Raw genomic sequence first — 23,039 nt, forward strand, 5'->3', positions numbered from 1 at the left:
GACAAAGTTGTTTCCAAATAATAATTCTTGCAAAAGTTTTGAACGAAAAAGACAATATTTTCTTAATTTAAAAATATTCCTGGATATTTGATAGACCTTTTTTTTGGACAGAGTTAGACAGTGAGAGAGACAGAGAAAAAGGTCTTCCTTCCATTGGTTCACCCCCCAAATGGCCGCTACAGCTGGGGCTACGCCGATTCGAAGCCAGGAGCCAGGTGCTTCCTCCTGGTCTCCCATGTGGGTGCAGGGTCCCAACCACTTGGGCCATCCTCCACTGCCTTCCTGGGCCACAGCAGAGAGCTGGACTGGAAGAGGAGCAACCAGGACTAGAACCTGGCACCCATATGGGATGCCAGCACCGCAGGCGGAGGATTAACCCAGTGAGCCACAGCACCAGCCCCAGATAGACACCTGTATATCAAAACAGTACAAAAAATTGCTACATGTAAAGTGGAATTGGGCTTCTAAACTCAGATAATTTATAAATTATACCACTTCAGGCCGGCGCCGCGGCTCACTAGGCTAATCCTCCGCCTAGCGGCGCCGGCACACCGGGTTCTAGTCCCAGTCGGGGCGCCGGATTCTGTCCCGGTTGCCCCTCTTCCAGGCCAGCCCTCTGCTGTGGCCAGGGAGTGCAGTGGAGGATGGCCCAGGTCCTTGGGCCCTGCACCCCATGGGAGACCAGGAAAAGCACCTGGCTCCTGGCTCCTGCCATTGGATCAGCGCGGTGCGCCGGCTGCAGCGCGCCGACCGCGGCGGCCATTGGAGGGTGAACCAACGGCAAAGGAAGACCCTTCTCTCTGTCTCTCTCTCTCACTGTCCACTCTGCCTGTCAAAAAAAAAAAAAAAAAAAAAAAAAATTATACCACTTCATTTTATGGTACTGTTTTTTGCCTGGTGGGACTTAACATCACCCCAGGCCCTCTCCTGTCAATCAAATGCCAATAGCCTTCCCCAATACTTGTAACAATCAAAACCATCCCTCATCAGTTTCTAGAATGTCTCCAGATAAAGAACGGTACAGCCCCCATTGACAACAACTGTAGAGGAAGGAGAGGTCTCAGATACTCAATTTAAGGTCCATGCTCTTAGTCCTGAAATGTGTGTGCTGCCTCAAAATCCCTCTTTATGAAGACATTTACACAACTGCACAGCAGGAGTGATAAATACTTGAAATCCAAGGGCCTACCTGTTTCACTCAGTGAGCTAGGCTCCCTAACTGTAGGAATGGTATCTTCAACTGTTTGCCATTCTTCACATCTGTTAACCACAGTCAGTCCATAGCAGCATCACCCTCTCTCACCACCACTCTCACCTCAGCATCTCTCAGTCCTCATTCCGTTCTGCAGGATGAAGATGCATCACTGAAGTCTTCTTTCTATTCACTCTCTACTGCTTCCAGCAGTGTTCTTTCCAACTGTTTGCCCGGTGGTGTCTTCCAGAAACAAGACTCCCCCTATCCCTCCCTTCCAAGCAGAAGCTGTTTCTTTTCCCTATATCTCACACACTTACAGTTGGGGTAGGTATTCATCCTCCTTAGTTCGCACTGCCAATGCTATACCATCTTCTTCTTTATTGTCCTTTCAAAAAAAACACACACCCTTAGAAGCTCATGGCATCAGTTTCTCCCTGTACAGCTGTCACACACTCTCAGTCTCAATTATGGAGCTCAACTACTACACTCTGGCACCATTCTGACATGGAAGATAATACCATGACTTCACACCCAAACTGATCTCCTCTAGTCTCTCTCAGCCACCACTTCTGTGGTTGTACCACAGATCTTGCCTTCACTAATTACCATGCCACCTCTGAAAAAGAAATTCAGTCCTCTCACTGTCACCACTCCCCTCCTGCCTTGGCTTCACCTATTCAAACACTTCTACCATAACAGATCACTCTGCCAAGCCTTCTACTACAGTGAGCCCCACCGGCTTTCCCTGACTCCTGCACTCCTTGCCTACTCAGTTTAGGTACCATGGTCCATCATGATAATCTACTTCACAAATACTTTAACTCCTTCATCTTTCCTTTTTTGTATTTGCTGGGTGAACCTCATTCCTAGAGAAGCCCTACTATTTACCTACAACATGTTGGCAATCAGGTTGAATGCTCAACTGCCCCAATGAGCTGACTGATCTCTTTAAATGATCACAAATGCTGGGTTCGCAGCAAGACCATCAAGCCTATACTTTTCCAGTAAGTTAGCTTTCCCATACCTTTGTCTCTTATGGTTCCCCCACATTCTGAGGAGATGACCTCACTTCATACATCATAAAGGAAACAGAATCACAGGATAAATTACCACATCCTCTCATTTTTTAAAAAAGATTTATTTATTTGAAAGAGAGAGAGGCAGAGGGAGAGAAGTCTTTCCTCCACTGGTTCATTCCCCAGAGGGCTGCAATGGCCAGAGCTGGGTAAATCTGTAGCCAGGAGCTTCTTCTAGATCTCCCATGTGGGTACAGGGTCAAGGACTTCTACTGCTTTCCCAGGCCACAGCAGATAACTGAATGAGAAGTGGAACAACCAGGACTTGAACCGACACCCATATTGAATGCTGGCACTGCAGGTGGTGGCTTTACCCACTACACCACAGCACCAGCCCCTCATTATTTTCTATCTTTCTGCCTTCCTTACTTTGAAAAGAGAAAAACATTCTTGCTCTAATTAGTAATCAATCCTTCCAAGAAACTGGTCCAGAACAGGAAAGTGATTAATATTTTAGTCTACTGTTGATTAATTTTGTTCTGGCTGTAAGTCATTTTATAGTTTCTCTGCATACCTTGTAATTTTTGATTGGATGCCAAACAGTTTTATGTTGTAGAATCTTTTAGTATTATGAACATTTTGTATCTTTGTTGGGACACAAGTTACCTGAAGCTTAATTTTATTATTTTGATGCTATTTTTCAATCTTTGTTGACCACAATGATCTTTGGAGCTAAGCTGGTCCCACTATTAAGCCAATAACCTTCTGATGCCTGTATTTGATGTCCATGTTTTAGGACAATGATGGAAAGGTAACATGCCCTGCCCTGTAAGCTTCCACAACTGTTCCTCTTCCTATTTCTCTCCAAAAGCTTCCCTCCAGACTTGGAAGTTTTCTCACGGGACAGGCTCAGATGAAATTATAGGCAACTCCCCTCTGTAGATCTCTAAGCTCTCTTTCTGTGCAGCCAATACTCTTTCATCCACATGACTCTGGGCTCCCCAAACTCTTGAGTTCTCTGCTCTTCAAGTAGCTGCCCCACTGTTTGGGTTCTCTCTTCCCTGTGATATAATCTAAAGATTCTCAAGAGAGTGAACTTGGGCAATCTAGGGCTCAGCTTTGTCCATTTTCCCTCCCTTGTGTCTGATTTATTTCTGTAAATCATTTCTAAAATAAATCATTTGTTGATTCAACAGCCCCTCCCCCGCCCCCCGTTAGCTACTGCCCTATTTTTCTGATCTCTTTTCACAACAGAACTTTGACAAAGAGTTAACTGTGCTTGTTATGTCCCTTTTTTGTCCCTTATTTTTTTCTACTCCTACTGGGCTTTCCTTCCTGTCATTCCATCACAAAAGGCCAACAGCAATACATCTAATCAATTACTTTCCTATATCCATCTTCTCCGTGGACACAATTAATCAATGTCCTTTCTTCTGAGATACATTTATCCTCACTTTCTTCCTGATAGCTCCTCCTTTACCTAAGTCACAGAGCTTTAAATACCAACCATATACTAAAGACATACAAATTTATAGAACCAATCCATAACTTCAGAATGACAGCACAAATTGCCCTAATGCACTACATTCTTATAGAGCCAATTGGATTCGAATGAATGAGCAGCATTTCAAACTCAGGTAGTCCACCCTTTCTATACTCCCTCCTCTAATTTTCTTAGTTATCTCTGTGGAAGAAGCCCAGTCATCTATCTAGTGGCTCAAGCTATAAGAAGTTCATCCTTGATCCCTTCCATCCAGGACATTCAAACCCATGGGCAAGTTCTGTTGATTCCACCTTCAAAATATTACTCACATTCATCTACTTCTCTTCACATCCACTACCACCCTATTAAAGCCACCATCACCTATTACTCTTTGTCCAGTATGTTTCATTTGCCACAAGGCAGCCAGAATAATCTTGGGAAAAAGTTAGATCATGTTGTCACTTTTTTCCTGAAACTCTCCGGTGATTTACTTCATTTCAAAACAATCCAAACTCCTATAGAAGCTTTACCTGATCTGGGACCCCTGACTATCTATGGCTTCTCATCTCAGAAAATCCATTCCTTTGCTCAGTGTCCTGGTCCTTTTTGTTCTGACCTCAGGCTGTCTGCCTGGAATATTCTTTTACAAGATCTTCACAGATCTGGCTCATTCCCACCATTCAAGTTTAAGGTCAAATGTTCCTTGATTATCTATGTAAAAAAACAAAAACAAAAACAAAAACAAAAACAAAAACAAACAAACAAAAAAACCACAAAACTATGTCCTTTCTTCTACTTGAAATTCTGTATTATCTTGTTTCATTTCCATAAAAGTCATATTTTTACTTTCATTCACTTGTTTTTGGTCTGTGATCTCTCATCATAATTTAGTCATTCAATATATCAAATATGGAACAGTGATGACAGCCAAGCATTGTTTCGGGTGCCAAAAACACATCAGCGATTAAAGCAGACAGAAAGTCCTGCCCCCGTAGGGTCCACAGCCTACCCAACCTAAGGTTGAGACAGCCCTTATTTGTTCCTTGTACCCAACAGAAACAAAACCACTAGCTGGCTCATAGCAAAGAAGCAACATACACTTGCTACAAAAGTAAATACAAATGGATCATCAACATTTTCTCAGTCTTTGTAGAATGCACCGCTACTCTAATATTGCTATAGCTACCAGAACAATGATCAAATTCTTCCTTTAGATTTCACAAACACCCACACTTATACTTTGTTTCACCATTGGATTCTATTACCCTAAAAGTAAAGCATGTATTTGAAACTACCGTTACAGAATTCTGGCTCTAATCTCAGAATTTTCACAATGATAAAGGCATTCTGTGGCTACTACACCCATTTACAGCCTTTAACTTCTTCAGACACCAGCTTTAGAACTTGAGCCTTCAGAAACTAAACTGGAACAAATTATCCATGCACTAATTTCTGTATATGTTTATATAATATGCAAATGAAAGCATTATTTCAAGACCTACCAACTATTCTATGAGCACGTAAAATACACTTAGAAATAGACAATTATATTGTCAGCATAATACATTTACCACAATAGCTATCCTAGGACTTCTCCTCCAATTTAGTCAAGAAAATCTGGGTGCACACGAGTAGGTTTGCACATCCACACAGCGTCAGAGGCTAGAGCAGGACTTAGGTCCAGTAACGCCCAGTAGGATGCTTTTCTCAGCAGTGACTGTCTAAAAGACAACTTTCCAGTTGTTTTTACCACTGTATTATACAACTGTACAAGGGGAAGGCTCACAGATAACACTTTTCTGTCCGAAAATCCCAAACACAGGGATTATATAAACGACAGAGATCATTTCTGAGCACCAACAAAATGGTCATTCTAAAAATTCAGTTAGTGTTTGGTATCAATGAAATTCAACTGTACATTCAACTGTACATACTGCCTTATTCATGCCTCAAAGCTACCTCATAAGCTATTGAGACTGCTAAGACATCAGAGACTAAGGGTCATTCCGGGAAAGGAAATGACCTAAAGGCCACAAGTCAAGATGCATTTTCTCTGATAGCTATTTCTGGGGCTTCTAATTATCAAAATAAATCATCCCAATAATACAAGAAGATTGGGAAATACATTAAGCCAATCACAAGACAATTTTACCTGGGGTTGTCCTTGCCCTTGTACTCTAAGGCCACATCCTATTTCTTTAGCCAGAGCTTGACAGCACTGAGGGATATTCAACCAAAACAACCTTTTACAATCTGTTAGAAAACTCAGCAAGCAACATCACAGTGTATCTCCAAAACAGAACCAAACTTTTAAAATACAACACCCATCACAGCTAAAAATGAGGAAAATCTTTATCTTTTAAAGAACTGATTACAGCTGGATTTATCAAAGCTACAGCTCAGATAATACACCATGGATTTGTTAAGTATAATAAGATTGTTTTTTAATCTATTTACTACATTTAAAATACGTTATCAGCTCAAAACCATTATCTACAATTTCGAGGATCAAGTTAATAAACTTGATCAAGAAAAATCTGCCATAAATGTGAAGACAACACAGCCTAAGTATTGAAAGCAATTCTAGCCAGTTGTTTAGAACATGAATCCTTTGTTTCCTTGATGATTTCCCTAAATTTTATTATTACCAAAAAGTTCTTATATTAAGTCATTCTAATGTCTGAAAGTTAAAGTATAATCTATACTGAAGTTTGGTTTCTAATAAGAGTATTTCATACTTTCATATTGCTCTCAAACTTCAAAGACTCATAACTCAATTTATTCTCAGATGACAAATTCTCATTTCTTTGTGGATTCTCTTCTTGTAAGAAATAGAATTCCAAGTTATGCCATTATTCCATAGTTTCACTTGTCCCTTTAAAATATCACCCTCTGCTTTTAACCAACTGCAAATGACAGTTAAGCACTCTTCATTTGTTTCAGGGAGTCACAAATATATTCAAGGCTCCATACCTTTATACATACAAAATGAACTCTTGACCTTACTAAAGAGCTTAAAAACATGGCTCGGGGTGCATGTGCGTGCATGTGTCTGTGTGTGTTCATAAAGCTTTCATACAGGCTTCATTACCACCACTGCATACCATGACACTGAATGCAAAATACAAAAAACTAAAACCCAGTCCATTTACAGTTGAATACTAGAAGTATACTAGACATGACTGGCATAGTATGTAATCCTAGTCACAAGTTCCTGAACCTTTAAGCACAGCTTTTTTTTATCCCATTTTCAAGATTTAAGCTACTCTGTATTTTGATGTTACTTTTAATTAAATTCTATTAAGGGATCAGCGCTATGGCATAGTGAGTTAAGCTGCTGTATGCAATGAAGGCATCCCATACTGGAGTGCCAGTTGGAGTCCCGGCTGCTCTGCTTCCGATCCAGCTCTCTAAGTCACGTGGGAAAGCAGTGGAAAATGTCCCAAGTACATTGGCACCTACCACCCAAGAGACAGACCTGGATGGAGATCCAAGGCTCCTGGGTTCACCCTAGCCCAGGCCTGGTCATCACGGCCATTTGAGGAGTGAACAAGCAGATGGAAAATCTTTCTGTCTTTCCCTCTCTGAGACTCTGCCTTTCAAATGAATCAAGTGGTTTTTAAACATTCTACTGATTAGCAGAAAGAGGCCATTATTTCGGTGTAAATCCCACTGCTGATCAAGAAGCATCGACAAAAACAGCATTAGAGAACAAACCTATTTGTTTTGACTACTGTTTTCCAAGAAAATGAAGATTAAGTACACACCCCCAATTTTTCCCATCCAACTGGACACTGAAACAATAAGAGTATCAGAAAGTTAAACATGCAGGTCCTTAGGTCTCCAAGAGGTTCCTTTGATAGTGGAGTCCTCGGTCCTGGGTTGGCTGGATTGTTTTATAACTATTCTCCTTCTAATAAGTCTTTTTAACAACTGCAACACTAAGAGAAAACCAAAATGATTCTATTTGAAATTCCTAGGCCAGCAGATCTAAACCTGAGCTTTCTGCCCTGAGCCATTGCAAGTATCTTGAGACAATGATGGCAAGTACCAGTCTTCCCCCAGAAAAACAAGCCACAAAATGTTGTATGTCTAACATGGGAATCCAGCCTTTCCACGTAATCTTCAGAGCCCCAGCCTAGAAACTTCTACTCAAAAGTACCTTGGGCAGTGCAGAAAGCGGAGATTCGATCTCACTATTGCCTCTCAATTACCTCTGATTTTTATCTGGACTATTTAACAGCTAATGCTAAAACTCCAAATACTCTCAATTCCTTTCTAATTCAAACCATCTGTATAGGTTTTTTTTAAAACTAAATTCTGCTAATTATAATTTGAGATTTCACGTAACTTCTCTCCACTTCCAAAATAACAGGCAGAATGCAGAAATGTAGATGGAATTTTACAGCTCCAGATAAAAGGACTAAAAATACTGGTTTGAAATACTAAATGCTAAAAATTACAAAAATTGGTTTCTTTCAAAAAATAAGAGATCAAACTTACCAAGCTTATCACTTACTTAAACTTATTTTGTGAAATTGAATCTTTTATGAAAAATTTTTTAAATGTAGTGCCTGTTTTCCCCCCTCACATTAGGGATATGAACATATTTCTAATTTCCTCTTAATGAAAAACAAAAACCTCCTGTCTACTACATAAATATTTCTTAACCTAGGCTTAATAACGTGGTCTACTGGGCTGGCAATGAAGGCGACAGAAGGTCAGCATACAAACCACTCTGGTTGGAACCCTATAAAACAAGGTGTTGGATTCTGGTCTAGTCTCTATTCCTAATAGACACAAGCTCAGCCTGTAGGGTAATACTCATCAATACCACCATCAACGCCAGACTACATCAAATATCCTACCCAAACCAGCCTGCATAACAGGAGAAGGGTAAGACTCTATTCCTCATTAAGAGACATGCACTCTATACAATCCAGTGAAAAGTCCAACTACAATGAAAACAAGGAGCCCTAGTTTGCTAAATATAAATTTAAAACCACCTTTTGGTGGTATGTTTCCATAAAGAAAACTAACAACACACAGTTCCAATTTTAATAAAATTCAATCAACTTTAACTTAAACATTGATAGTATTAAACTCATTGGTGGGATAACCTTTTTAATTAAATGTGAAGCTGTGCATTAAATTTGCATTGATAACGATAATAAAATTACGATGTTAGAAATGTTAAAACATTAGAACATCCACTCTCCCACTATTTGCTTAAAACTTTTTCTCTTACCCCTCAAATGAAGATTCATTTCTCAGAGCTGAGTCTACTGTTTCCCTGTGATTTGAAAATTATACCCGCAATTCATTAAATATAAAGCTTTCATTATCCATAACCTTTAATTGAGAAAGTTGCGAAGTGCAGACACTACAAATTCAGACATTTAATCTCTAACGTTTATGACTCAGTCAAGCCCTTCAATTTATTACAATTGAGTTAATTTTCAATTCTACTACAATAATCAAAAAATGACAGCAAAGTTTTAAAGATGATCTTGGCCAAAAGGCTGAGAAGCAATGATGAGTAACATTTTTCAACTCCAAGCTCACTGCAGGGAGAGGGGGCCTCTACTTAAGTTGTTTCTTAAAAAAAAAAAAAAAAAAAAAAGTTTAATTAGGCCAGTTTAGCTTATATTATTAAGATTGGTTAAATGCAGTACAATAGTTATTTCCCCCATGTTAAAATACCCATATTTCTGCTCACTTTTATAATGACTACTTATATTCCCGTGTAAATGTATCTTGCTCATCAAATGCTTTCTCAAGGAGCCAGGTATCCAAGAGCCTCACCTCATTCTGCCCCCTTCTTTCACCACCACCATCACCACTAAGCATGTATCTTTTTCTAAACTTGAGTCAATTTAGGTTCTAGGTTACTGGGACCTAAGAATGGGCCTAACTAATTTGTCAAAGGCAGAGGTTTGTTTCAATCCTTCCTCTAAGTACAAAATATTCTCAGCAAATTTGTATCAAAAGGCTTTTGTTTTTCTAAAGTTAAGGCAACTCAATTACCTTTATTAACATTTAGTATACATTTTTAATACTGTGTAACACACTGCTTTCAAGATGGTGATATGTATGGCCTCTCGCAGCACCACAGAAGTGAACAGCCGCTTATCTACCCAGGTACTTTCTTGACACTCTATGATTAAGTTCAGTACCTATTCTTGAGGTGTTACGCTTCATTCATCACAGTTTTTGTTGGATGTGAAGTGTTGTAGCTCTTGGGACTATCCAAGTATTCATAGAAGCAAGATAGAACTAAATGTCTAAAGTGTACTGTCGTGCTGTCGGGCTTTTTAAGCATTTCTTCCTTGGCTGTATAACAAGAACTGTAAATCAATTCCCAGGGCCGAGTCACATCAACTCCCCACCTTCAAAGTATTACCTGTCAAACTGACCGAGAGAAACAAAATAAAACCAAAAGACAAGATGCTGCAATCACAAGTACTTTAATTTTTTTTTTTTAAATCACTTATTTAACAGATGGCAGGACTCTACTCTGAAGTTGAACCAAGGAAAACAAACGGAGTGGCACAGTCTCGGAGGTCAGTCCTGCACTAGGAAATCCCACTGGCTCCGTGCGCTTGGCAGGCAGCGTCTTCCGCAGGCAAAGACACCACTCTCAAAGGTGACACTCCACTGCCACAACTATTTCACTTGAGACGCTTAAACGACCCGAACAGTGTAAAGAGTTTTATTTGCAAAGACAGCATTACAGAGCACAGCTTCCACACTGCAAAGGTTGCCGGTCCCCACGAAGTATTACAGCACCCAAGAAGTCCGCGCTCCCTGGACTCCTTGAACTGTCAAGGCACTGCCCCTGCTCACTCGGCTGCACCTGCAAGGAGTGGTCGTTAAGTTACTGTCAAGCAGCCGGGGCAAACCAGAGGAAGAGGCCATCATGTTCGCGTCTGGACCCAACTCCGCCACCGAGCGAAGCCACGACTGGGATACAAGGTCCAGCCCTGAAAGCAGTCATTTAAATACAGAAACCCACTCAATTTAAGACACCCCAGCGTTAACACTCGTGTGGGTGGGTTTCCTTAAACTGAGCGGCTAAGGGGAACAAAGTCCTTGCCTCTCTGTCCAAATGTAGCGCTACCACGCTGCCCTTGCTCACACGTGGAGCGATTAAAAGGCAGGCGCAACTTCTGTTCCAAGTAAATCATCCAGAGAAAGGCTTCGGCACGGCCGCGCGGCCCCGCACACCCGCGCCCTACGCCCGTGTGCGCTCCGCTCCCGCTAACTAGCGCTGCACGAAGCCGCGTCTCCCACCAGGAGTGAAGGGGCCCGGGCCGGCACGCAGCGCCCCTCGGGCGGGCCCCGCCGGGGCTCCACGTGGGCGCCGTGCAGAGCGCCCAGCAGCGTCCCAGGCCACCGGCAAGCGAGCGTCCCCGGCTGCGCCCGCGCTGCCCGGCGCCGGCCCCGGAGCGCCACCCAGCGGCGCGCGGAGAGGCCTGCAGGCGGGGCCTCCGCGGCTCGCGGCTCCGCGGCTCGCCGCACCCCCACCGCCACCCAGCCCGCTCCCCTCGCCGGATGCACAAGGCCCAACCCAAGCACTAAGACCACAAAATGGCTGCCGGCAGCTTCGTCACGTGACCCCTTTGTGCCTTTCGGGCCCCCGAACTCCGCGGGACCCGGGTACCAGGGCCCGGGGTCGGCGGGTGGCCCGAGAGGAGGCCCCGCCGGGCCGCGGCGGCCGGGGGTCGCGGCCGGGGGCGGCGGGGGAGCGGCCCGGCCGGCGACCGAGAGTCGGCGGCGAGGAGAAGATGGCGGCCATTTTGTGTGGGTCGGCTGCTCCGCCGCCGCAGGCAGCAGTGGAGCGGGCCTGGCGGCGGGTCGGACAGGGGAGTTAACACGTACCGACTCCTCTTCCTTCTCCATTCCGGTGGGCATCTGCGGCACGGCCCGGTTTATCGAGGCGTATTCGTGCAGGTCGGGCAGATCCTCACAGCGGAACACCGGCAGCGGCTTCGAGGCGTCTAGCGCCCGCGCCCGAAACGACAGTTTACTCATCTCAGGCGCAGCAGATACCTCTCCGCTCTGGGGAAACGGCCCCGGCCAGCGGGATCATGGAGAACCGGGGGTTCGGTCCCCACTCGCCTACCGCTGCCGGGGACTGGAGGGGCGGAGCGCAGAGCCCGCCGTCCGGGCACTAACACCAGCCGGGAGGGTGGGAGGCTGTGCCGCTCCGCTCCTCTCTCGCTCGCTCTCTTCAATACGCCATGGCCAACATGGCGGACATTAAAACTCCACTGTGCGCTCTTCAGCCAACCCCAGCCATTCCCCACACTGCATCGCGCAGCGGCGCGGGCACGCGGGGGGGGGGGGGGAGCGCGGGCTCGAGGCCGGGCGCCGGCACGGAGCGCGCGTCCCGCCAACCCCCGGCGCCCGGCGCCCGGCGCTCGCGGCTCGCGGCTCGCGGCTCGGGGCCCCCGCCCGGCGCGGGCTCGGGGGCGGCCGGGGCGCTCGGACGCCGGGCGCCGGCCGGAGGCTCCCGCTGCACTTCGGGGCGCAAACGCTCACTTTCTCACGCTCGCTCCCGCCGCGCTGCCCCGCGCACTCCTCCACTCCTCCCCTCCTCCCCAGCCGGCGCCGGTACAGGGAAACTGCGCCCGCACGCCCGGGCCTGGGGAGGGCGACGCGGAGGGGACGACGGGCCGAGGCTGCGGCCCCGGGGTCACCGGGCTCGGGCACCCGCGTCACCGGGCCGGCGCACGGACGCCGCGCACCCCTGCCCGTGCGGGTCTTTAACATAGAAACGCACACGGAGTGCTGCTTGCGGTAAACTTTTACCGGCAATTATTTTTATGTCGACCGGAACTTCGGATTATAGTATTTGATAGGCTCCGCGATCAAATCGCTGGTCAGTTTCCCACCCGTGGGCAGGCATCCTATTCCACTACAAAAGTAGCTCTTAAAAATGCATGCTACATTTTATCTTATGTGTTTTACTGTGATTGAAGCAAAGGGGATTATACTGGACACCACCTTCATGAAAAAGCATTTAAATCAAGATCTACTTCAAAACCTTAACGCCAGTTATTTATATTCAGTTCACGATTTTCTGTTTGCACCGCAAGAAAAAAAAGCTGTTTTCAACATCGCCATGAGTTCTCGCTCGAATTTGTCCTCTGAAAACTTTATAAAATGGAATCATACAAAGACCTGGAGCGATCCCACCGAACCCAACGAGAAAAGCTGAACGATTGGAAGAGGTTTGGATGGAGCTGACAGACTGCCAACACCTGGTTTATATTACACACTAAAGTGGGTATCCGCTGATCCCTTTCCAGGGAGGTATTTTAAAAATCAGAAAGATTGTTGCAGTGGGTTTTGTAAGTGTGACAGCAAGATTTCACTCGTATGCCAAGATGCAAACATGTTTTCTAAGTCTGCCTTTCTCGCCGGGGGCTACATAATAAAAAATAATCGCTATTCCCAAATACTGGGTTTGGGATGAACTGTTATTAGCTTACGGGGCATAGGGGAACTGCTATCTTCCAGGCTGGTTTAGCTGCCCTCCACTAGGTGGGCAGAAGACAAGGGGAGCGGAAACCACAATTCTCTGCAGTCACCCTCCACCTCCAACATGGGCAGCTCACCTGCGAGGCAGAAGCGCTGTCCACCCTTCCTAGACTGAGCCTTTGCTCATTCAGGGAGCAAACTTTCCCAAGCCCTCCCAGCCTTCTAAATGCCACTGCTCATTACTTGGCAGCCACAGGGCTCCTGGAGGAGCCTACACCACGGGGAGAGGCAGTTGCCACAGGCTGAGCTGGGATGGTGAAGGCCCAGGCTACTGTGGGAACAGGCAGCAGGGGCAGCCAACCCAGGGGAGGGACTACTGGCATAGTCACTGGCGGCATTTTTGTAGGAGATGATACCTGAGTAAAATTATGTAGGATAAGTATGAGTTAGCTTTGCAAAGAGAATGAAGACAAGGGTATTTTAGGTAAGGACAGCGGCACATGCAAAAGACAGCCATGAGAGAGCACGTTCTGTTCCAAGAACCTCAAGAATTGCCAACTCCACTGTGGAATATAACACCTGTTTATCCAGGTTTAACAGCTCTGAGAATACTGGTTGAATATTATTACAACAGTCCTTCCCAGCCTACAGTATTTGATTCCTGAAAATCATGGTAGTAGAATTTGCGATAGAGAAGCCTAAGATTATATAGCACAAAACAGGGGCTTCAGTCATGAATAGATCAAGGAAATGAATTTTTGAAAACCTTAATTAAAATAACAGCCTACAGATAACTTGTTCCACATCCCACATGGGTTATAATGGGCACTGGACAAATAAATCTCTTATCCTTTAGAAACTCCAAAGTCACCCCTCCAAAGCAAGTTCAGAGAGATGCCTGCAAATTCAGCTTTTCTTTTTGTACATAATAAGACTGCTAAGAGACATCCTTTTTTCTCATCAGTTCTCCATCTGGCTCCTCAGCGCACTGGATTCCCAAATGCTGGGATTCCCACCCTCTCTCGTACTCAGTCCACTTCTCTCCATCACAAGAGGCAGACAGGCAGCAGTGAAGGTTCAGGCTTCATTCTCCTCAGCTCCCTTTATCCAACCAAAAGATCTTGTGAAATTAGTGGGAAAAAAAAAATCACTAATCTTGCATTCTCCAACTTTTTTCTATTGCCTACTTAACCTCTCTTTTTTTTTTTCTTTAGCATCCTTAATGAAAGTGATGTGAAATTCTCAATGTTACAAAAAAAAAAAAAAAAAAAGGCATGCTAGTCTAAAGCTGGATATATTAACCTATTCTCCAAGGGAAGTTCTTGATTGGGAGGAGATTTGCAGTGTTTGAAGTAGTTTGGATTTCTGTCACCAACATTTACTGACTATCTAGGTACCATATAGTGGAGGGCACAAATAAGATAATGTGGATGCCAGTTAACCAAACAACAAGGCAGTGAAACAGTGGTGCAGGGGCGCTCAGAAAAGGGAGCAGGCAGTCCAGAGAGGCTGCCCAGACAGCATGGAGAAGGTGGCAGGTGATTGGGTTGTGAAGGAAGCTAAGATTCCAATGGTAACAGGCCGGCACCGCGGCTCACTAGGCTAATCCTCTGCCTTGCGGTGCCGGCACACCGGGTTCTAGTCCCGGTCGGGGCCCCGGATTCTGTCCTGGTTGCCCCTCTTCCAGGCCAGCTCTCTGCTGTGGCCAGGGAGTGCAGTGGAGGATGGCCCAAGTGCTTGGGCCCTGCACCCCATGGGAGACCAGGATAAGTACCTGGCTCCTGCCATCGGATCAGCGCGGTGCGCCGGCCGCAGCGCGCCAGCCGTGGCGGCCATTGGAGGGTGAACCACCGGCACAAGGAAGACCTTTCTCTCTGTCTCTCTCTCTCACTGTCCACTCTGCCTGTCAAAAAAAAAAAAAAAAAAAAAAAAAAAAGATTCCAATGGTAACAGGCACGAAATGGTAGAAGAAAGGGAATTCACATGAGGGTGCAACACAGGCGTGGGAGGAGGCAACTGCCAGGTTGATTAAGGGTGAGTGCATGTATTTGGCCAGAGTTCAAAAGGAGACTAGTGATAGAGTAAACATGGTAAGAATTTGGACGGAACAAGAGAGGAGAAAGTGAAAGAAAGTGAAGAACTAAGTTTTAGTGGTGATAATAATTACTTATAGTACTATCATCCTGAAATGTGATTTCTGTTTCAAACACCTGTTCCTGCTGTAAAACACAAAACAAAACCTACAAAGAGTTTGCCAAATGCAATTGGCAATTGCAATTATTTTGCTGCAAATAATTAACTAATTGGAAATAGGGCTATCAGTATTTTTTCATTTTCATATTCAAGAATAATTTCAAAATTATTTCTAGGATTTGCCTCCCTATTCCCATTCCTATTGTCTGGCCCTAGCTCTTCTCAATGCATGTCTAGAGTACACCTCCACACATTTCATCTTCATTCATTCATTCCTTACTGCTTCATAGGAAACTGCCCGTACTCTCGATAGCCCCTGACGGTAACCAAGAATGGCTTCCAGTAGAGGGCCTTCCCCAGGTCACCTGTGTAGAACTGCTCTTTATTTTGCCCTTTTGATAAAGTCAACTTTTTTTTCTTAATATGGTTGTCAAGGCCTCCTTAAATTCTGCCTCATCTGTCCTACACGGTTTCTCATTGTGGCATAGACCAGCTCTCTGTTCTAACTGGCAAATCTCACCAACTTCAAAAATTAACACGACTTTCCTGCCTCCGGAGTGTCTACTCATTCTTTTCTCTCTATTCTCTGTCTAGCTTCAAACTACTTCAAACTATCCAAATCCATCTTACAGGGATGTTTTGAAAATTGAATATGTGTAAAATAACCTATGTAAAGCATTTAGAATGGTCCCTGGCCCACCATGGACACTAAGTAGATGTAAGCTCGTGTTATTATCCTTCTCAGTCCAACTCCTATCACCCTGTTCACAAAATATTGCCTACTTATTCACTCTGGGTCCTAATTTCTTCTTCTTCTTCTTTTTTTTTTTTTTTTTTTTTTTGGATTTGTTTATTTTATTTGAAAGTCAGAGTTACACAGAGAGAGAAGGCGAGGCAGAGAGAGACAAAGAGGTCTTCCATCCGCTGGTTCATTCTCCAATTGCCTGCAACGGCCAGAGCTGAACCTGTCTGAAGCCAGGAGCCAGGAGCTTCTTCTAGATTTCTCACACAGGTGCAGGGGCCCAAGGACTTGGGCTATCTTCTACTGCTTCCCCAGGCCATAGCAGAGAGCTGGACCAGAAGTGGAACAGCTGGGACTCAAACCAGTGCCCATATGGGATGCTGGCACTGCAGACAGTGGCTTTACCCACTACATCACAGCACTGGCCCAAGGCCTAATTTCTTAAAGAATGAATGAGGGGCTGGTGCTGTGTTGGAGTGGGCTAAGCCTCTGCCTGTGGTTCTGGCATCCCAGTATGGACACCAGTTCAAGTCCTGGCTGTTCCACTTCCAATTCAGCTCTCTGCTCTGGCCTGGGAAAGCAGTGGAATGTGGTCCAAGTGGTTGGGCCCTGCACACACAGGAGACCCAGAAGAGGCCCCTGGCCCCTGGCTTCAGATCGGCCCAGCTCCAGCCATTTTGGCCCTTTGGGGAGTGAACAAGCAGATGGAGGACCTTTCTCTCTCTCTTCTCTGTCCCTCTCTCTGTCTGCAACTCTACCTCTGAAGTAAATAAATAACATATTCAAAAAAAAAAAAAAAAGAATGAATAAGTACTTATGTGAATTCAAAATAATTCTTAAATTCATGCCAGTCTTCCTATTATATTTTCAGTCAGTAAGAATAACATTTACCATTTACTTAGAAAATTTACATAGTGCCAGGGAGGTCAGAAGTGCTTTAAATACATTATCTCACTCATTGTCCTGACAGTACTATGGGGGATGTCTTGTTGCCAGGTCAAGGGATTTATTGTTAAAGACGGGAAAGATGTGGGCATGTTTGTGTTGCTCAGAGCGAAGAATTCTATAAATGGATTAACTTTAGGGCCCTCGTCCTCTGAGGTAAGGCAAGAATGATCAGTGATGCAAAGAGTTAAAATCTCTTTGATGGAACAAGATTAAAAATCATAATACCGGTTTTGGTAACCAGAGTCCAGATTCCTCATTCCTTCAAGCATTCAACAAATATTTATTGGTTGTTTCCTAAGAGCTGGGCAAAGCGGTTTGTGCTGGAAAAACAATAAGTCACGGTCCCTCTACCCTCCCCGATCAAATAATTCACTGTGAGTCTGAGGAAAATGGGAAATGTTGTGTCTTGATAACATGTGATTCACAATTATTTCAATGTTAGAAATGATAGAGTGCTATAACTGAAAGCATTGTGCAAATGTATTAATACTGAGTACATTTTCACTTGAAATAATCATTTTTCTTAACTAGCTTTTTATTTTCCTACACTATATAAAGAAATAATTGCAAATAATTCTTCCAATATAACATTTGGAAACCACAAACTGAAAGCCCTCTGTGATATGTGTTTGTCTCATTTAGAACACATTGCAAAGGAAGTCAATTAACAGAACATCATAGAAACAATATCTTAACTACTGATTTGTCTATAAAGTGATTTATGAATGGAATTCTGTACATAATGCTTATGTTTGATATAAAATGAAAATCACTCAAAATGTATGTATAAACAATTCTTCTCTGCCTTAAGGGAATAAAGGTCAATTATTAATCCTAGCAGTCTGTAGAAGGATGTGCCCAACATTCTTTCCATTTAACTTTTCAATAATGTTGAAAAGAATGAAAAATACATGACCATCTGAGAATGAATAGAATTTTCAAAAATCCACCAAATGTTTCCAGCAATACTGGGTTTAAAAAAAAAAATGATGATGACACACAGTCCTTGGTATTGTGTGACGTAAATCCTGAAGTTACAGACAATCTACTCTGAGCACAGCCAAGCTGCCAAAATTTGGCCCAAACCCCAATCCCCTCAAGAGGTAGATCCCTTTGACCATTTTTAAGATTTGCCTTCTTTAACTCTCACAAATCATCTGTTCTCTTCCTCAACACTCTGGAAGGCAGCTGAGACTCTATGACAACATTTTGATGAGAATACCACTAGACAAAGTTGGAGAAGTGGTGAGAGGCATAAATAAGAGACCATTTGGAACTTGACCTTGAACAATAACTTATAACTTAACTTGGGAGCTGTTTAGTCATACATCTGAACAGTTCATTTGTCAGAAAAATAAAAGTCCATTTTTAGAAAAATGTAAAAATTAAACCACATATATTTCTAAAATATTTGGTACTGTTTAAACTGTCTTATGTTACAATTAACCCATCAAGCCCATTGATTGGCACTGACAGACTACTTTATACAGCTTAGGTGCTAGTGGAAGGGCAGAAAGAGAAATGGGAGTGAAGGAGAGACACAGACACAGAGTAACCTTTACGTAAAACTTATAGGAACAAGAGAAAAACCTGTTAATGAAGAAGCAACTTGTTTGAAGTCAAACTGATTAGTGGATGGTAGACAAAGAAAATCATTGATGGGGAAGAAGGCATTCAAGAAAGAATACAGTGAGGGCCAGCGTTGTGGCCCAGCAGGTTAAGCCACCTTCAACATCAGCATCCCATATGGGCTCAGGTTTGAGTCCCAACTGTTCCTCTTCCGATCCAGCTCTCTGCTAAGGTTCTGGGGAAAGCAGCAGAGGATGGCCCAAGTGCTAGGGCCCCTCCACCCACACCTGGCTTCGGCCTGGCCCAGCCAGTTAGGGAGTGAACCGATGGATGAAAGAGCTCGCTCTCTCTCTCTGTCCCTCCCTCGCTCCCTGTAACTCTGACTTTCAAATAAATAAATCTTTAACAGAAGGAGGAGGAGGAGGAGAATATGGTGAATTACTATTGTTTCTAGGATCTAAGGAAGGAAATTATTTCATTTTCTTTCTGAAACTCAGGGCACATACTTATCTTTCTCATCATCAAGTAAGTTAATATTAGTGAAAGACGGTGTTCTCCTTTCACTATATTTATTTTTCTTACTGATACTCTGCGTCACGTTGTGCCAGTTGCTCCGATGAGCACTCTGAATCCAGCTCCTCCTCCCTTCCAGGATGGGGAAGGGAAAGTGAATGATTTTGGTGCTGGCGCTGTGGTACAGTGGGGCTAAGCCTCCACCTGTAGCGCTGGCATCCCATATGGGCGCCAGTTCGAGTCCCGGCTGCTCTGCTTCTGATCCATCTCTCTGCTATGGCAGTAGAAGATGGCCCAGATGGTTGGACCCCTGCACCCACATGGGAGGAGGTTCCTGGCTTTGGATCAGCTCAGCTCCGGCCACTGAAGCCATCTGGGGAGTGAACTAGGGGATGGAAGACCTCTCTCTCTGTCTCTCCCTCTCTTTGTAACTCTGTGTCTCAAATAAATAAAATCTTTTTTAAAAAGTTTTTTAAAAAAAAAGAAAAAAATAAAGTGAGTGATTTCAAACTCAGGGAGTGAGATCCCAGATGTGACTAATGTCACATGGGGTGAAAGCAATGAAAACAGAGCCCCAGGGGCACAGTGACATCCAGGAGACAGCAGAGGGGAGAGGCTGGGAGAAGCCTGGAGACAAACCAGGTGAAGTCACTGAGTCCAGGGGGGATGCCAAAGAGGACCAGAGTGAGGGGGCCCCTGGAGAGTCCAGCAAGCACCATGTCTGGTGGAGGCTATGGGCCGACCACAGGTTGGTGAGTTCAACCATGAACTGGAGGAGTCACGGGCAGGGTGATGCCTGAAGCGTGTCCATTAATCATTCACTGGGCAGCCCAAAGCCCAGTAAAAAGTGGCTTCCCAGAACCGTCCTATACTGATCTTCTAGGTACAGAGCAATAAGACCACCCTGAGGCCAGAAACCAGTTCAGCTTCAAGACCCAGCCAAGGACACAAAGTCCCTGTCAGCAGCAGCTCCTCCCGCATCAGAAGAGAACACATGCCAGTACTTGAGTGTTCACGACATCCTGGAGAAAGAAAAACATCTTCTATATATAAAGTTGCAGGGGCGGGCGGCTGGCACACAGGTAAAGATGACACTTGGGATGCCAGCATCATATGCCAGTTACAGGGTTTGAGCCTCAGCTCTGCTTCAGTTTCCTGCTAACACACAGCCTGGGAGGCAGCACGATGGCTCAAGTAGTTGGCTCCCTGCCACCCGCAGGGAGACCTGGATGGAGCGCCAGGCTGCCATTTTTCCTCTGGCCAAGCCCCTGCTTTGGTGGGCCTTTGGGAAATAAATCAGTGGATGGAAGATCTAGCAATATGCCTGTGTGCCTTTCAAATAAAATGAAAACACATAAGCTTTTAAAAACAAAGTTGCAGATGCTAGTAAACTAAAGACCTGGCTTGTCTATGGTAGTTGCTGACAAAGATACAGGCCACATCCAGATGTTAAGATTTGTTTGGGGAAGGAGGGGCGGTGCCTGCAGTGCTGGCATCCCATATGGGCACTTGTTCGAGTCCCGACTGTTCCTCTTCTGATCCAGCTCCCTGCTGATGGCCTGGGAAAGCAGTGGAACGTGGCCCAAGTGATTGGGTCCCTGCACCCACATGGGAGACCTGGAAGAAATTCCTGGATCCTGGCTTCACATCAGCCCAGTTCCTGGCCCAGTGCTGACTATCTCGCCTATTTGGGGAGTGAACTAGTGGATGGAGGACCTCTCTCTCTGTCTCTCCCTCTCTCTCTCTAACTCTGCCTCTCAAATAAATAAATAAATAAATCTTTTAAAAAGATATTTGCTTGGAAATACATTACCCAAAGAGTAATAAAGCAAAAAACAAGATAAGTACACTGTGGCGCATACAAGGAAGCTTCAAAAAGTTCAGGGAAAATGGAATTAAAATATAAATTCATTATCTTTTAAAAATATTCTTGCAAAAAAATTTTGAAAACCATGCATACTTTTTTCATAATTCACACTTTTCAAGAACTTTAGAATATTTACTTAGTTGTTTTATGTGAAAGGCAGAGACAAACAAAGACCATCCATCTGCTGGTTCACTTCCCAAATACCCACAACAACTTTGGGCCAGACTGAAGGCAAGAGCTACAAACTCCATCTGGGTCTCCCATGTGGGTGGCAAGGACCCAGGTAACTGAGCCATCACCTGCTGCCTCTCTGAGTGTGCATTAGCAGGGAGCTAGAATCGGAAGTGGATCTGGGACTCAAACCCAGGCACTCTGATATAGGATGAGGGTATCTTTAACTGCTATACCAAATGCCAGCCCCTCTGTGACCTTTTCAAAGACCTCTTGTATATTTGGGTGACATATTTTGACTTTAGTTGATATATTCTTAATGAGGTTAACATTTTGGTGTTTTTGCTCCTTCTACTCTTTTCTAGCTCTGTTTGTTAGTTTTTGGTTGCATCTCATGGGCTTGCTCTATAAGTTTGTGTCAATATTGTATATTCTGTTTTGTGGCCCTTCCTTTTCAATATAATCTGAGATGTTCCCATGTTATTAAATATTCCTGTAAGATTATTTTTTGACAGAGATGTATGTACCATAATTTGCTGAAGAATTACTCTGTTGTGTGACATTTAGTACTTAACAGAACATGTAAAATAAAAACTGAGGTTAAATTCCATGGCACAGAATAAATGTCAGCTGCTCTCTGAACAATGATGGTGTCACGTCTGTAAGAAGCTGACAATTTTATCAGACATCTAAGTCGATAGCAAAAGCCTATGTGTCTTAAGTATCAGTAGGAGGGTACTTCAGACAGCTTAGGGGAAATGGGTAATGAATTGAGATAAGCTTACTTCAGTGCAGAAATTTTCTGAAGGCCAAAAATAGCTTTTCATTATATCAAGTTTCTATAAACTTTTTCTTTAAGATTTATTCATTTATTTGAAAGTCAGAGTCACACAGAGAGAGGGAAAGAGAGAGAGCTCTTCCATCTGCTGATTCATTCCCCAGATGGCCAAAACAGTCAGCACTGAGCCATGCCAAAGTCAGATGCTTTTTCCGGGTCTCCCTTGTGGGTGCAGGGGAGCACTTGGGCCACCCTCCGCTGCTTTCCCAGGTGCATCAGCAGGAAGCTGGATGGGAAGTGTAGCAGCCAGGATACAAACCAGCACCCATATGGGATGCTGGCATCACAGGCAGCTTTACCTGCTATGCCACAACACCAGCCCCTATAAACTTTTCCGAGACCCCTCAAGTACATGGATTTCCAAATCTCTTTGCACATAAATAACCTTTTAATTTCATTTTCCATGAACTTTTAAAATTACCCTTACATATTTTCCCAGATACTAGTTTAAGGTTTTCCAAAAGTTATGTTCCATAAAATACAAATCCTAGATGTTCTGAGTTACATATACAACCAGTAAGTTAGGGAAAATATTGCCTAAAATATTTTTATCTTAAGATAAATACAGGCTTGGAGAAGTCCTGCAGAAAAGATACCCACTTACTGATTTTTAGCACAGTAGTTTCCAAATCTTTCTGACCATGGGACTCCTTTGTATCTATCATTGATTATTACCTTTAGTTCTGTAAGAGCACATTTTGGGAAATTTCAGTCTACACAATTCAAGAAAATAGCAATTTTTCCAATCAAATTATCCAATTAATTTTTTGATATGCAAACCTTGAAAAAGTGTAAATATCTTCGGAATTATTGTCTTTATTGCCATTTATTAAGATTTTTATCTTGCTAGAAACAATCAGATAAGGCACTTACATGCAAAACTGCATAAAAATCTAATGGGCACTGGAATGAGTACTGCTACACTTTGGCAATTTAAGACTAAAAAGGTTTTACTACATTTCTTCCTAAGAATTTCTCTACTAAAAACAACATGTTGAACTTTGAAAAGTTTTACTCT

The 23,039-nt window shown here is 43.9% G+C and overlaps 1 protein-coding gene across 5 annotated transcripts in view; it reads right to left on the reverse strand.

The window, feature by feature from the left end:
* The window catches only part of EPC1 (enhancer of polycomb homolog 1), a 109,046-nt gene that overhangs the window by 65,193 nt on the left and 20,814 nt on the right, over positions 1 to 23,039 (reverse strand). The window contains exons 1-2 of one of the 5 annotated variants that reach the window (XM_070056094.1): positions 2,077 to 10,403; positions 1,513 to 1,570 (exon numbers count right to left, since the gene is read on the reverse strand). The exons of 1 other annotated variant lie outside the window; for it this stretch is intronic. Coding sequence is in view for 1 of the 4 variants with exons in the window: in XM_002717284.5 (XP_002717330.2) it covers positions 11,576 to 11,728 (153 nt within the window). In the remaining 3 variants the exon portion in view is untranslated. 3 more of the 5 variants (XM_002717284.5, XM_051821687.2, XM_051821688.2) reach the window with 3 other exon arrangements.

This window comes from Oryctolagus cuniculus, chromosome 13, assembly GCF_964237555.1.
Source record: "Oryctolagus cuniculus chromosome 13, mOryCun1.1, whole genome shotgun sequence".
Classification (NCBI taxonomy): Eukaryota; Metazoa; Chordata; class Mammalia; order Lagomorpha; family Leporidae; genus Oryctolagus; species Oryctolagus cuniculus.